The sequence below is a fragment of the Calypte anna genome, chromosome 1 (genome assembly GCF_003957555.1).
Source record: "Calypte anna isolate BGI_N300 chromosome 1, bCalAnn1_v1.p, whole genome shotgun sequence".
NCBI lineage: Eukaryota > Metazoa > Chordata > Aves > Apodiformes > Trochilidae > Calypte > Calypte anna.
This window is the reverse complement of record NC_044244.1, coordinates 182542634-182558428: the sequence shown is the minus strand read 5'-3', so window position 1 is coordinate 182558428 and position 15795 is coordinate 182542634. Positions and strand designations below refer to the sequence as shown.

Sequence of the window (15795 nt, the reverse complement as noted above, 5' to 3'; positions counted from 1 at the left end):
GGATTTCATAGAATCACAGAATCAGCCAGGCTGGAAAGGACCTCTGAGACCATAACTTCCCCTTAATCTACTACCACTGTGGTTCCCAGACCATGGTACTGAGTGTCACATTCAGTCTCTTCTTAAAAACCTCCAGGAAGGGAGAATCTACCTTCCCTGGGCAGCCCATTCCAATGCCTGATTACCCTCCCTGTAAAGAATTTCTTCCTAACATCTAACCTAAACCTCCCCTGGTAGAGCTTAACACCATACATTTTTTTATTTCAAACATATAGAAATGCATATCTTACTGGTAGCTACTTGGGAGAAGAGACCAACCCCCCCCTTGCTACACCCTCCTTTCAAGGAGTTGTAGAGAGCAATGAGGTCTCCCCTGAGCCTCCTCTTCTCCAGACTGAACACCCCCAGTTCCCTCAGCCCTTCCTCACAGGACTTGTGCTGGATCCCTTCACAGCCTCCTTGCTCTTCTCTGGACCTGCTCCAGCACCTCAATCTCCTTCCTGAACTGAGGGGCCCAGAACTGGACACAGGACTCAAGCTGTGGCCTCACCAGTGATGAGGACAGGGGAAGAATTTGAGGCAAAAATAAAAAAGGTTATCATACAAGGCTGTAACTTGAAGCACAGAGTAAAAATATTACCATGCACCATTCACTGCTTCACATTAACACTTACCCAATAACTTGATGCTCAAAATACTGCAGTGTCCTTTGAAGAGTTTGCCGAATGGTCTGCGGCTACAGAGGAATAATATAAAAAATAATGGTAAGATTATGAAGTACAGTACAGTTTAAATAACAGATCTTTTAACAAACTATTTTTCCCAGTTGTACTCCTCCTCATCTTCTACCTGCCAGATGGCCATCGCAACGGTATGAAATATTATTCATACTATGTGTGTTACTTCACCACTTAAATAGGAATTAATTTTATAGTGTGATATAATTAATACTCCTGAGAAAGGATTCAATTCACTGTTATCTCTCAAAAACTATCACCCACCAATTGCTTGTTTAAAATAATGAATTTAATTGACTTGGAAAAAAAATTTATTATTTTGTGATGAAAGTAACACCAGGAAAAGGCACTGCTTTTTTTACATTCTGAATGCCCTGTAGAGCATTTTCTGCTAAAGAATATTATACACATGCAATTTATTTTGGCTTACTTTACTGACAAGCTATGGCTGCCCAGACATCTTTTAAACTGTCAGGAAACTCAAGTTCATCAAAAGAAAATCACTACATTCTTTAAATACCTCTATGCTATTTCATTTTAATAGGTGTTCACTGAACTGCAGATGTACACATATATGTTTATTTTCCCTACTACTACTACTGCTGCTGAGGGGTCTATTATTTTCAACTGATTCATGAGACATCATTTGGTAGGTAAATAAAATGTGAAATCCATGTAATTTCCTTTTGAAATTTCCAAGTCACTTATGGCAAAACATCATTCTTCTAAAATTACTGATTTGTACCAAATTTGAACTTTTTTACCTTTCCATTTTGTCCTGGAGTCAGAGGTCACACAAAGGTTCACAACTGGGATTTATAAACCATCCTTCTCTATCAGAGGCCTCTAGGCATATTTTGATCAGGTTTGTGCAAGGAGACACTCAGATTTTAGAAATCCGCAATCTTCCTACCTTTATAAAAAGACATCTAGTTGTTTTGGAAACTATTAGTTAAAATACGCTTTAATTAGCAGAATTTCATTTTTAAACAGCCATCACCTTTGAAGGTTTCAGATTTTGCTTACTGCTCTAAAGATTCAGCAGCTCGAGAGCTGAGCTTTCTCCCTACTCTTGCTCCTGAGTTTGCAGAAGGTGCCTTTCTTGATGTTAGCAGGACTGAAAAAAGCACACATCAGGCTGCACTAGGTCTGTACAGCTGTACAAATTTCTTTTTAAATACCAAACTGAGAAAGTGTCTACCTTTTTTATTCCAAACATATAGAAATGCATGTCCTTAACAAGCACATAAGGGGGGGTATATCAAAGATAGGGACAAACTTTTTACAAGGAGCTGCAGCAAAAGGACACAAAGTAATGGTTTTAAACTAAAAGAAGGTAGTCTTACACTGGATAGGAGGAAGCAATTTTTTATGATGAGGGTGGTGAAATGCTGGAACAGGTTGTCCAGAGAAGAGGTAGACACCCCATCCTTGGAAACATCCAAGGTCAGACTGTACCGGGATCTGAGCAACCTGATCTAGTTCAAGATGTCCCTCCCGAGGGACACTGGAGTAGATGATCTTTAAAGGTCCCTTTCAATCCAAAATATTCCATGAGTCTATGCAGAAAAATAAGCTCAAAATAGATGTAAACCTTGAAAGAGTGTTGGGTTTTTTTGTTAATTCTGTATCAGCTAATTACTTCTCTGTTGGAGCTAAACTTCCTGTACTAAACGCATTCACTTACATGTTCTCCTACAAAACACAAAGAAAGCACCATATGAATGAAACTAGAACATATTTTTTTTAAATCCCCTCCATGCTCTCCATGGCACAGCAGGTGTTGAAATTCTTAGGCTTGATGGGCTACAAATATATTTCTTGGCATGTTCTCACATAGATTCAGAAGCTTTCCTGTGCTCAGCAGGCAGAAAAATCCAGTTTTCACATATGGAAAAGATGCATTTTCCCTCTCTAGCAAAGAGTCAAAGCAAAATGGCTTTAAGCAAAGATGTCCAGACAGCTTCCATCTTCCATCTACATAGAGCATTTCCCTCATCCCCATTCCCTCACAAAGAACATTAGTACCACTAGCAACTTCTGACCTGAAATGGGGAATGGTAGAGATGTCTGATTGTTAAATTAAATCTCCCTATTGGTTCTCCCAAATGCTTTCACAGCAAATGTATGGAAGGCAGCAATGCCTGGTACAGCAGCAAAGAAGGAAAATGGCTTTTTTTATTGTCAGCAACTTTTTGCAGTGTATGACACCTAAGCAGTCCTCCAAGGACTATCTTTGCCTTTCTCATGCTTGACACACAGATGTCCTTACCCAGGGAAAAGCCCTTCAGAATACCTCAAGATCTGACCTCCCAAGACCTGATTTTATTTCCTCAAAAGACCCCCTTCTCCTGCAGTGCCCACATACCATTAACATTTTCTTCTGAAAGCCGTACCAGCTGCCAAGCTATTGTCAGACAATTCTGTAAAACCCTGCTAATTCATATGCCTTTTCATTGGCATCTCCTATCAAATCTTAGAAATTAAGTACAGATAAAAATAGTATCTATGATTAAAACTCTGGTCATAAACAGAGCTCCATATAATGTGTTCATAGCCAATGTGAAAACTGACCTGTAGAGTCATGGCTATTATTCTGACAAGAATCACCATGGCATGTCACTGTGCATGGTTAAAAATCCACTGCACTTACCTTCTCAGTTTGCTGAGTATTTCATCACTGGTAAATGTCATTCAGCTATAGAAGTAATTCTGTAACTAAGGCCATGACTAAACAAAAAAGAGATAAGCCACCTGCTTATAGCTGTGTACAAGATTAGTTTGGTGTAGTACTTCCACTACTGACTATGCATTGCCCATAAGACAGAGAGAAGTCAGGGAAACATTTCCACCTATTTTCTGCATCCAGTGGCAAGGCTGGGTGGAGGCAAGATAGCTACACCTCCTAGCATGACACACACCACCTCTCCAAGAAGCAGAGTTTTGCCATCCAGGGAGATAACAACAGCCTACAACACCACACCTCCTCCACCACAACAGGAGCCTGTGCCAGGCAGGTACAGCAGCACTTACTTACTGGAGAGGTTGTAAAGCTTCATGACCACTTAAAAGGCAAGATTTAATATAAATGTAAAACAGAGACTATTACCTAACCCAATATATTTTACCAATTCATTTTTATTATAATGATTTGATTATATTTGGTGTTCATTACGAAAGAAACAATTACACGAGTTCATATTTCAAAACACAACTCAAAGCATAACAATATTGCTATTGATAACTGTAAATTAACCCCAAAATTGCCATACCAGATAATATCCAAGTTCCATCTGGAATAGTGAAATATAAGGTGGGAAAACTGAAGGAATTTTGACTGATCTTTTTCATGACAAAGGCTACAGAGTTTCCCTGAATCAATTCTGAATCCAGACATCAGGCCATGATTAGTCCTAATGTGTCAGAATTAATTGGAAAACAGCAGAACCCCAGATTCTGAATCCCAGTTTGAGTTACAACTGAATGCTCATGTGTTTATCCAGATGATTTCGGGTCAGTTCCCCTCACAGTGTTTCTGCTGCTCCTTCCTCCTCAGGGGGAAGACTCCTCACAGCCTTCCCCTGCTCCAGTGTGGGGTTCCTCTCATGGGAGAGTCCTTCGCAAACCCCTCTGCCATGAGTCCCTCCCACAGGTGCAGTCCCTCAGGAACTGCTCCAGCCTGGGCTGCCCACAGAGTCACAGCTGCTGTGGGAGCAGTCACCTCCTCTGACACGGGGCCCTCCTGTGACAGCAGCTTCACAGCTGCCCTTCTGTGACATTTCAGGGGCTATAAATCCACATTTACCTCACTGTGGTCCCTCAAGGACTGTTCCACCATGATTCTTCAGAGACTGCTCCACCATGCTACTCCATGGCTGCAGGGGAACAGCTGCCATCTCACCATCGGCTGTGGGAAAATCTCTGCTAGGGCACATTTTCCCCTTCTTCTTCACTCACCTTTTCTCTACCATTACTCATTCACCTCTCATTACTCATACTCTCCTCTGCTGTGCCTATCTTTTTTGTTTAATATTTTTCACATTTTTGTTTCACCTTTCTTGAATATGTTACTCACAGAGGTGCATCCAGCTTCCCAGATCTGCTCAGTCTTGGCCAGAGGTGGGAACAGGGTTGGAACAGGGGAAGCTTCCAGCAGCTTCTCACAGTATCCACCCCTGTGCCCCCCTTGCACTAACTCATGACACGATGATTGCTCAACATGCTGCACTTCGTAACAAACTGTTCTTGTGCTTTGATAAGGTACTTTTGGATCCATAGCTTTCCCGGCTCATCCTTCCTGAAAAGGGTTCCACAGAAGGATGTGTGCAATCCTAGAGGAGATCCAAGCTCAGTGGCAACATGGGGATGTCTAATGCCACCAGTTTTCTCTCCATGCTGCCTGAATTTGGGCACAGTCACTTAAGTTAGGTTTCCAGTCATGCTGCCTCCCAGTCACCTCCATCCAGGTGAGGATAAGACCCATTTCCATCTTGGTATTCCCTGATACTTTTTCATTGGTCTCCCTTCTCTTCAGAGAATGAAACCCCTTCCCCTGGCAAGCATAGTTTAAAGTCTTCCTTACAAGGCTGTGAAGCCTGTTAGCAAAGAAATCCCAAGCTCCACTGCCAGATGAATGCCATTCTTGCTCAGCAGTCTTGGCTTCTCAGAGAGTGCCCAGTGCCCATGGAGACCAAAGCCCTGTCAGCAACACCACCCACAGAGCCAGGAACTGCCTTACTAGATGTGTTTCCTTCAATGAGAGCCTTTCCCTCTGACCAACAGGATGGAGGAGACACAGTGTACCCACACCATTTGCCCTTGAACTCAAAGCCATGTAGTCACTTCTGATACACTCCAGGTCTCTCCTGGCTTTATCACTAGTGCCCACACAGATGAGCTGCAGGGGTCACAGTCCAAGAGACAGATAAGCTTTGGCAGCCTCTTTGCAACACTAAGACTGAGTTCTTGGCAAGCAGCAAACCTCCCAAGGCATCAAGATAGGCTGGCAGATGAGTGCCTCTGTCTTCTTAAGGGGGAATATTTGATACCTACCACCCTCTTTTTCTTGAAGATTCTATGAGCTGCTTCCAATGCTTTATCCCAAGGGAGGTCAACTTTCCCATCTCTTCCAAGGGCACAGTATCTGCTCCATAATGCTGAGCCACAGATGGAAAAGAAGCCATAATTGTATTGTCAGAATTAAACCTCCAGCCTCTACCTCAAGAGTTTCAACACTAAAGGTTCATCTCTATTTTTACCTCCTTCCTTGCAACATGGGGCTCAGGTTCTCAGCTATGCAGAGCCTCTGGACAGAGTTTTCTGTCCTCCCTGATGTGTACAGCCTGCTCACTATTTCCTACAACCTGACAGCTCAGTGCTACAACCAAGCCCACCACTGTGATACAGCAGCCAGCAGTGATCCTGAAAATGGCACTCAGCTGTGATTCCACCAGCTGCCAGGGTTTGCAGGGTGCACTAGTAAAGAACCCTGCCCTTCAGAATAGATCTCACCTGGCTCTCCAAAGTGCAAACCAGCTCAAGACCCGAAGCTAGAGGAGTAACAGCTCCTCAGAGATGCTTTTAAGCTTAAGTGGAGAAAATATTTATGAAGATAGTTGTTTAAATGACCTTAAACTTTTTAGGGGTTTTGTCTTTTTTTTTTTTAACTTGGCCATCATTTTTTGAAAAAGATATCCAGATTAAACAGGCACTGTATAAAAAGTTATTTTTGTATTTTTCCTAGTTTAATTTTTCTTTCTTTTAAAACTTCATTGCCTCCAGTCTGGGAGACAAAGAGGAAAGGTCTTCCACTCTAATTGCATCCCTTGTTACAAATGTCTTCCCTCAGGCAATCAAACATAAGCTTCCAATCTCTTCTCAGAGGAGAGAGTTTTTAACCTATTCCTTAGCCATCTTCTGTTGCCTCTGAAATGTCTTTCATTCAATTGCAACACCTTTGAAAATAAACTGTAGGGCTCATCTGCCTGAGTGTAGGCATTCAAAGTGATTAATTTCATTTTACAGTTGGCATCTAAACCATGCCAGCAGACAGTCTTTAGAAATAACCATTTCTTTCTTTTGTCTAGAAAAGATGTTGAGTGATTGCTTTAGACTTAGACATCTTTTAAATGTTTAAGTAAGGACAGACAAACCCCAACCTGAGGTGACGGAACTGCACACAGCATCTCAGATGACTCAGTCTAAATTTACATAAATGCATTTCAAAATTCTCCATCCCTTTCCTTTTGTATCGTAAGATAACCAGACAGAATTAGAGAGGAAAGGGACTGTAAAAAACAGGGAGGTCTGAGCCAAGAGAGCAGCCAGGTACACAGTTTCTCTTTAACCCTAACAAGGCTTCAGAGATTTTTCCTCGTAAAAGCTAAGTGGCCCCTAGCTGAGCCTCGAAAGTGCTTCACCAGTCATGCTCTTAAAAACTTGAGTGCTTAAAATTTTAAACATGAAACTTGAAGTGCAAAGAGCATAATAGGCTCAGCTGGAAACCACTTTGCTTCTATCAGAATTTCTTTGAGCAAGGCCATCAGGTCAGGGGGCTCCTCCAGATTCTTACGCCTTGGCTTCAAAGCTCTCTTCAAAGTCCTTCCTAGAAGAAGCCATGCTTCTGCATATGGGAGAAGCAACCACCACAGACCTCAATGAAATCAGCGGTTTCATATTGGAAGTTTTACATGCTTCAGATTTGTAGTGTTCAGCCACTATCTCAGAAGATGTGTAAGATGTGCTTTACTTGCCAGCTTCACTGCTGATGATAGTTCATTAATGAAAAACGTTTGTTTTTCAAATTTCAAGACCAATTGTAGGCAATTGTCTGTGCATTGGTGATTACCAAAGCCTAAACAGATGGTTTGGTGTATACCTGGTCCATGCCAAAGATATAAATGGCACAATAGTAATTTTCACATCCAGTGTCTGGTTGGTTTGAGGGTTTATGGTTTTTTACCCCATGATCATGAAAACAGTAGAAAATTGTTCTTTCCCTGTCCTTCTGGTCACCAAAATATTGATATTAAAAAGCCCATAGACAAAGAATCAAGGCTTCAGTTGAAGATAAACATTTATCAGCATTCTCAAATGTCAGTAGTGAGGAGATAAGCATTGAAATTGCTGCAACTAGAGAAAAGCAGAACTGAAAAAGAAACGAAGGGCTCCTTCGGCATCCAACAAGTCACTGATGATGCAGAAAGAAGGAAGGGACCCTAGCAGGTCCTTGCAGGTTCTGCACAGCCAGAAGTTCTTCCTGATCCATCCTCCCTGTCCCCCCTCAATATCTGAAGAATAGAATGAAAGAGCACAGATAGAAATCAGAAATGAAGAAGCACAGCCCCAGCATAAGCAAGCACTTGAAAATTAAACCAAAAAATCTTTGGGGGTTGAACAATGCTTTTGATAATTCGAGAAAAAAAATAGATTCCTTAGCTTCTGAACCTTTAGGGTGCCTGTAATTGTCTAAGCTAAAAATCTGGGGTTTTTTCTTAATGAAAACCAGTTTCCTGTTTCCTAAAGTTTTCAGTTTAGATAAAAGCACCAACTGCTTGCCAATATCCATGACTTAGCTCCAGATTTTGTATCAAGAGAGGAAGATCCAAAATCCCCAGGGGTGCACAGGCTGGAGATTCAGAGCAGGACAGCCCACAGCTGGAGGCAAAACAAGCTGCCCTGCAACAACCCAGAATGATCCAGACAGGACCAGAGGTAAGTACCACCTGCTACCAAAACTTGAGACCATTCTGCTCCTCAGTTCATGCCAACTTGGGTACACTTCATAGAGAAATACTTGTGTACCTAAGAGAAAATGCCTTAATTTACTAAATAATATTGAGGATAAGAGTTTTACCCTATACTCTTTAATGGAAATAACAATGCAAACACTCTGAAGAAATAAAACAGAGTTAAATAATAATTAGAAATTGTAACTCTTGAGTCTTTAGCTGCCTTTCAATTAGAAGAATCACAGACATTACAGATGGAAATTGCCTATTAGAACATCCAGTCTAACTCCTTGACAGTGAAGGATAATTACCTCAGGGCACTATCCATTATAATACTGGCTGGGATCACTTTGCTTATCTCTGAATTTCAGTCATGTCTGGAAGGGACAGAAGATCTGTTCTGTTCTTCAGAAAGAAAGCATTCAGTAGGTGAGCATATAATAGGTGATATATATGAATAATGCTGCCTGTTCACCTTTTAACACAACTCAACTCACATCTACCACCTAAAATCATTGGTGCTACTCTGCCAGACAGCTAGTAAATGAAAGGCTTTCAGTCCTTCTGAAAGAATTTCTTATGCTGGGATAGAAAAAAACCCAATTTCCTCTGTGTAACTGGACCTACTTTCATATTCAGAGCTGCAAAGATTCTCATCCCTTTGAGACTTAAACAAACCACATTTTTGTCTTCATTTTGAAACTTAGTTTGAGAGGTAGCAAGCAGCGACTTCTAGGAAGAACTTTTCTTGTGAACAACTACTTTTACTCAAAGCATTTTTAGAACAGCCTTTAATATTAGCACAAGAGGTAAAGAGAGGGCTTTTGTCTGTGTTCACCCTGTCAACTGCTCAAGAAGCTGCAAATGAAGGACACTCACCCTCATTTTGATATAACCCTGATTGCACACTGATACTTAGGGCCATGTATTGATGATCATTATGCTCCTTTCTGCCTTACACCTTTTCTCTATTATTTGCACATTTTGGCCAGGGGAGAGGCAGAGAACTGCAAAACAATTGAAATAAATTTGGGGGGATTAACACTGGTGCTGACACACTCTGGTTTGTCTGCCAGAGGTTCAGATCTGCCTGTGGGCAGGTTGTTTCCCCAGCAGGGACATGTTCTCTGCATCCAGGCAGCAAAGATGCCTGGGATGTATCAATGTTTCCAAGAGATGTTTTTTCCAAGCATTGTAAAGAAGTCAAAATTTCAGATTGGAACCATGCAAACATCAAGAAAGCAACTGTTACTATGATCTATCTAAGCACTCATGTCCACTATTCAAAATGTTCAAACTTGCCCTAAATAAAATTCTGTCAACGTCAGTAGAATGCTGCAAGCCCTCGGGTACAGCTAAACTGATTTTTTAAAATATTTTATTTTTGGAGGCTGAAGTTCCCTTGAATGATGTGTTAAACTACTGAATAAGATAAACAAACAAAACCCAGGATAATACTCACATTGCTGGTGTCCAGAACACTTCTGTTTAAAGCACTACTGCTCTGCTCCATGCTATGAAATATCAAATTGATTGACTACAGATTGCTTGTGTGACCTCCTGTATGAAAGGCTTTTGTCTCTGTTAAATTGAAAGATACTGGGAAAAAGTCTGATTTTATTATACTTCAAAAAAATAATCCTGTTTGCCTGTTGGAATTATAAATCGAGAGTTACCCATGAGATGTCCCTTTCTTCATAATTTTCACGATTTTTTTCCTTCCCACCTTCATTCCTGGGAAAGATGTTCCTCACGCAAAGCTAATCCCGCTATGGCTATTAAGTCAATAAACTGATCAAACTGCTGATATGGATATCATTTGTCATTACCTTCCTTCATTCAGAAATACAGGCAAAAGTTATTGGTACAACAGCACAGCTTAGATATACCTGATGGGTATATACCATTCATAAGGAACAGAACGAGCTCACAACACTTGTGCAAAATTTTTCAAAATGTCATGTAAAAATCAGTTTGTTACCTCTCCTGCTAGTGGCAACAAATTGTTCTGCTACTAAAAAGAGTGCTTATTCCTCCAGACTAAGTGGCAGAGGTTTATAATGGAGCCAGGTTCTATTTCTAACTTCTCCACCAAAATTCTACCTCTGCTCACTGGAGGAGTCACTTGCAATTAAGCAATTTAAAGTCACAGCAGTACTGTGACACAAGTAATAGCCTACACACTAACCTAAATGACTGTCTTTAGGTTGACTTTTCTCCTGCTGTCAGGAAGAAGGCTGTATTCAAAAAGACATTTCTTAAATTCAAGCTGTGTGGCAACAGCCAGTAGCAGCTTCCTAAATTAAATAGGAAAAAATTGTTTTTACTTCAATGTGTCTTCAACTGGGCCTTTAAAGAATAGCAGGGATAATTCTGAATGAACAGAAAAGTAGATCAGAAGCGATTTTCACTTAATAATGTTTATAGTTCAATGAATATGTTACATAGGCCATTCAGAAAATAAAATCAAACAGAAATGTAAGTCAGTGTAATTCTGTGTCAACCTGTAATTCTCTTTCCAGAAAGATCAGAACAGCACTTGGGGGTACACAGTCTCCTCTGAATGCATGCCTCATGTCTCCCAGCTCCTTTAGAAGAGACCATGCTCCTCAGATGGAAGCAGAGTATTTGACTTTTCAAATCAGTTAAAGAATTCTTTTTTTTTCCTGATTTTGAGTCTATTTTCAGCCTGGTATTGGATACAAGTCAAGATAAAAATGGAGCAAATGTGAAAAATGCTGCAAGGAACTGGACTTCACTAAGATACTAAATGGCATTTCTAAAGATAAAAACTGGTGTTCCCTGGTTCTGGGATAACCTTCCCATATAGTCGAGCTCTTAAAGGAAGAAAAAATTATGTTGATAATGAATTGCACATAGTATCAGCATCTCTAGCTATAGTTAATCAAAATTTATGTCACTGTGGGTGTGAAACTCATTCTTTGCAACAAAGCACAACAACAAAGCTAGAATTAAAAGAAAATATATAATTGAATTTGCCTGTGATGTACATATAGTTATTGCACCTGATTTCTTAAAAACAAGGTCATAAATCAATGTCCCTATTAAGGTTCCAGAATTTTATTATCTATCTCAGTTTATTTTTTGCTCAATTAAAATACAAAAAAATTTTACTCAGTACTTCAATCCTAGCCATTGCCAAAAGAAAGCACAAAATTAAGGCTAAATGGAAACATAGGAACCTGTAGCATTTCCCAACTTTGGAAGCGTTCAGCATTGGAATGAGGACAAATTGATGCTGCACTCATGTTGGAAAGGAAAACATTAAACCATTGGAGGCAATATATATACTTATATCCTATATATACTTTATATACTTTATGAACTTAGTAGAGGCCTATAGTATAATGAAATGAAGACATATCTACATTTACAGTAAAAGCATTAAAGCTTTTTGTTCAGAAAGAATATATGTCAATGTACCCTCCAGACTTGCCTTTTAATTTTACAAATAATGGCAATGAGTCCCACTTGACACCAATTTTTAGGCCAAGTATATTTTTTAAATTCTAATTAAAGTTATTCCTGATTTATATCATCGGATGTGTGAAAATAATCAAAGTGTCAAACACATGGTAACATGACTTGTTACAAGAAGGCATATATCCAGTATCACAGAGCAGATCTTTGACAAGAAAAGGATGCACCAAAGAAATAATGCACTTGAACAGTGATTTCTCAGAGCAAAAAATGAGAAGACAAGGGACCTGATTCTTTTCTTATACTAGGACTCTGACAGTATGTCTTCTTACACTTAATCAAATTACAGTGTGCCAAAATGTGTAACATGGGAGTGAAGGACCAGTTATGACTCCAAGATAAAACGGGAAATTTCAAGCAATAAGAATCTCATATTAAAATTTTAAAAGAACACAGGTTTTTTGCAGCAGTAAGGATGGCTATAATTATGCCCTAAGGAAACCATGGAAGCTGTTGTTTGGGACATCAGAACCAGGTTGGATTAAATTTTTCCATTCTTAAATTTTTCCAAGTCAGAAGGAAGGAGGTCTATAAAATCAGAGTTTTTTCTTGTCTCTTCATTCAAAGAATGTGCTTATTTAGAAAGAAATTTAACAATTCATCAAAGCTGTAAAACTGTAGTTGTCTTTTAAAGCAATCAACACAGGACATAACAGGCAAAACTGGGAAAATACAAATACTAAGGTTATCTAAAAATACTGCACTGAGCTACTTCAGAATGCTTGAAATATTCTGGGTAACACATGCTCCAATTATATCATTGAATTAAATAGCTTTTTGCTTTTTTTTTACTAAAACAAGACAGGTCACCTGAGATATCATCTATTATTATCACTATTACAAGACCAGATTCCCAGTGGAGAGGAAAAAATCAATGGGAAAGAAAAGTCTTAAGTGAAACTGGCCATAGCTATGTATTGCACCGACAACTTGTCCCAGTGCACAGCTTGTCTGCTCCTATCCAGCCACTTCAAGAAATACAGAACAGAAAGGAGTGCATTCAGACCAAAGCAAACTGATAGCTCATGGCGATGAGACAGAGTAAAATTTCCAAAGCTGGGTAGCAATATGCAAAAGAGGTGATCCCATGCCCCAGAGTCAGATATCGTTGCCTTACAGATTAAGACTACTTGTTGCAATTAATGTTTCATGCTGTAACATGTTAAAATATCTCATGTTAAAATACACCACACAAGCATTCAGTTGCAGCTGAAACTCGAAGAGGAAAATTTCATGATGGTCACCAAGGTAATTATAGGAACATAGCACAATTGTAACAAAAAAGCAAGAGAAGATACTTTCTATTTTACATGAATCTACTAGAACTACTGAGCCAGTGATTTCAGTCTTAAAAGTAAAATCAGCAAACCTTACGGGTTCAACCCAAATTCTCTGGTTATTTTAGCACACGCAGTGCTTCACTGATTCTCAACTACGGGTGCAGCTATCCCAATAATGTTAAGTCATAGATTTCAAAGTACATGTGAAAGAATCTGATCTCTCAGGAACGTCAGCACATCTAGGAGGCACAGGGAAAACTGATGCTAAAATATTTCTGAACACCAAGTCGAAACTTTGTTTTACCTTGTTCAGATGGAAAAGCCCTAGAAATTAAGAAGTTCACATCTTCTCCATTGTGAAGGAAGAAGGGGCATGTCGTGCGCAATATAGATGTAACTTTTTATAAAAAGAATGTTGCTACTACCGGGTAGTGATAAGCACTTATGATTTTACGATTTTAATTCAGAAAAGGACTCTCCGGAAACGATAAACCCAGCTAAACCTGCAGCTGTGCGTATTTGTGCCTCCCGACCTGGTTTCCAGCATCGGGCTGACGAGATCGTTCCTCCCGCAGGTTTGCGGGGCTCGCAACCCGCAGCCGGTGCGGGCACGGCGGAGCAGGGGGCTCCGGCGGCACTGCGGGGTCCCTCAGCAGGGGGCTGGCTCGGCCGCCTCCTCCCCGACACAGACCCGACCCCGCGGAGCCGCCGCCACCACCAGGCGGGCGCTTCGCTCCGCAGACGCGGGAGGGGCCGGGACAGGGAGCGGGGCACTCACCGCGGGGGCCGTCAGGCGGCGGATGCTCTCGCCCAGCGAGTCCAGGTTGACCCGCCGGCGGCGGGGAGCGCGGCGAGCCCCGGCGGTGGCCGCGGCGGCGGCGGCGGCGAAAGGGGTGTCTGCGGGGCCCGGGGGGCTGCGGCTGCCGTTCCAGCAGAGGCGGGACAGGGGACACTCTCCCTCCTCCTCAGGGCTGGTCTCCGGGCAGTCCGAGCCCAGCGAGCTGAAGGACTCCGAGGAGATCTTGCGCCGGGACATGGTGCCGCGGGGCGGCGGCAGCTGGGCTCAGCGCGGGGCGGCGGGCAGCCGCGTTGGGCAGCGCCGAGCAGCGCGGCCGCGGGGGTGGCCGCCTCGCATGGCCGCGGATGCCCCTGAACGGGAGGCGGCGGCGGCGCCGCTGCCCGGCTCCGCGCTCAGCCGCGCCCGGCCTAGGGACCGCGGTGCTGCGCGGCGCCGCGCCGGGAGGCTTTAAAGCGGCGGCGGCAGCAGCAGCGGCTGCCCTCCTCTGCCACAGCCTCCCGCCCTCGCTCTCCCCTCCCCCGGCTCCCTCGCTGCTCCGCGGGAATCACGTGTTGTTCGGAGCCCTTTCCCCCTCCTCTCCCCGCCTCCCCCCGCTCCGCTCGCCGCCTGTCGCTCAGCCCTCACGCCGCGGCCCGCAGCCGCCGCCTGGCCCCGCTCCCCCGCGCCGGGGGGATGCTGCGACCCCGCCCCGCGCCGCCCCCGGCGGCCGCCAGAACCGGCGGAGCGGGCCGAGGGCCAGAGTCGGAGCGCAGCCCGCGCTGCCGCCGCCAGCGGCTGCTGGGAGGACGGGCAGGACGCCCCGTTCCCCTCCCCGAGCGCTGGAGACAGGCGAGGGGGAAGTGGGGAAACGGAGCGGTATCTCCGCACTGCTCCGCAAGGAGCGGGGGACTGCATTGGACCCTCCCGGCTCCTCCCTGGCCTCTCGCTGCCTCCGCCGCCCCTGCCGTTCCCTCGTCGGTGCTGGACAGCTCCGTGCACAGCGAGGAGAGCGGCAGGGAAAGCCGATCCCCGCTTCCCTGCCAGTCCCTTACCGCCGAGGAACTTCTCGGGACGGTATTCGGGAAGGGGAAGTTTAGGGAAGAAACAATTTTCAAAAGCTGGGAAGGTTGGATGCCGCCTTCAGAGGCAAAAGTGATTCTCGGCTCTGTGCCAACGCTGCTCCCGCTGACGCATGTCCAGCACAGAAGAAGCTAAATTCACACCCATGTAGTAGCCCTATGCTACAGACTTGCAAAAGGAGGAAAGAGAGGTGGAGGACACTCAGCAGAAGAGCTTGGCTACAGGATGATACCGTTGAACACAATGTCTCTTTCCCAACTGTCCCTATCCATGCAGCCAGTGCAAAGACACCTTGAGAGTTGCACGGTGACAGTGATAACCTCACGAAGTCCTTCTCAGCAGAAAGGCTCCAAGGAAACCTGATTTCAGCTGTAGTAGTTCGTCCTGTCATCAAGGAAGACAGCTTGCCATTACTTTATCTTCGTTCAAACAAAACTTATTTTAAAAGGCAATAATTTTAAGATGGTTTTTACCTTTCTCCTGTATTATGACATATGTTTCACAACCTTATCCTGTTAAATATGTGTGCAGCCTAAACAAGAACTCACTGGAGAGACTGGGAAGATTTCCACAGGTATGAAGGTGCTTTTGAGAAGTGCCTTAGGCAGCATAAACCATGTCGCTGCTTTCAGAAAGGGCACAGGTCTGTGGCTGAGCCTGCTGCTTTTAACTAGGGCATGACAGCCCTT

At 43.1% G+C, this 15795-nt stretch overlaps 1 protein-coding gene across 1 annotated transcript in view; it reads right to left on the bottom strand.

Annotated features, from left to right (window-relative positions):
* GUCY1A2 (guanylate cyclase 1 soluble subunit alpha 2) overlaps positions 1 to 14355 on the bottom strand; it is a 139710-nt gene extending 125355 nt beyond the window's left edge. Inside the window, exons 1-2 of the mRNA XM_030469462.1 lie at positions 14027 to 14355; positions 675 to 736 (exon numbers count right to left, since the gene is read on the bottom strand). Of these exons, the coding sequence (XP_030325322.1) occupies positions 675 to 736; positions 14027 to 14284 (320 nt within the window). The 5' untranslated portion in view covers positions 14285 to 14355. The remainder of the gene's footprint in view (positions 1 to 674; positions 737 to 14026) is intronic.
* Positions 14356 to 15795: the final 1440 nt, after the last annotated feature.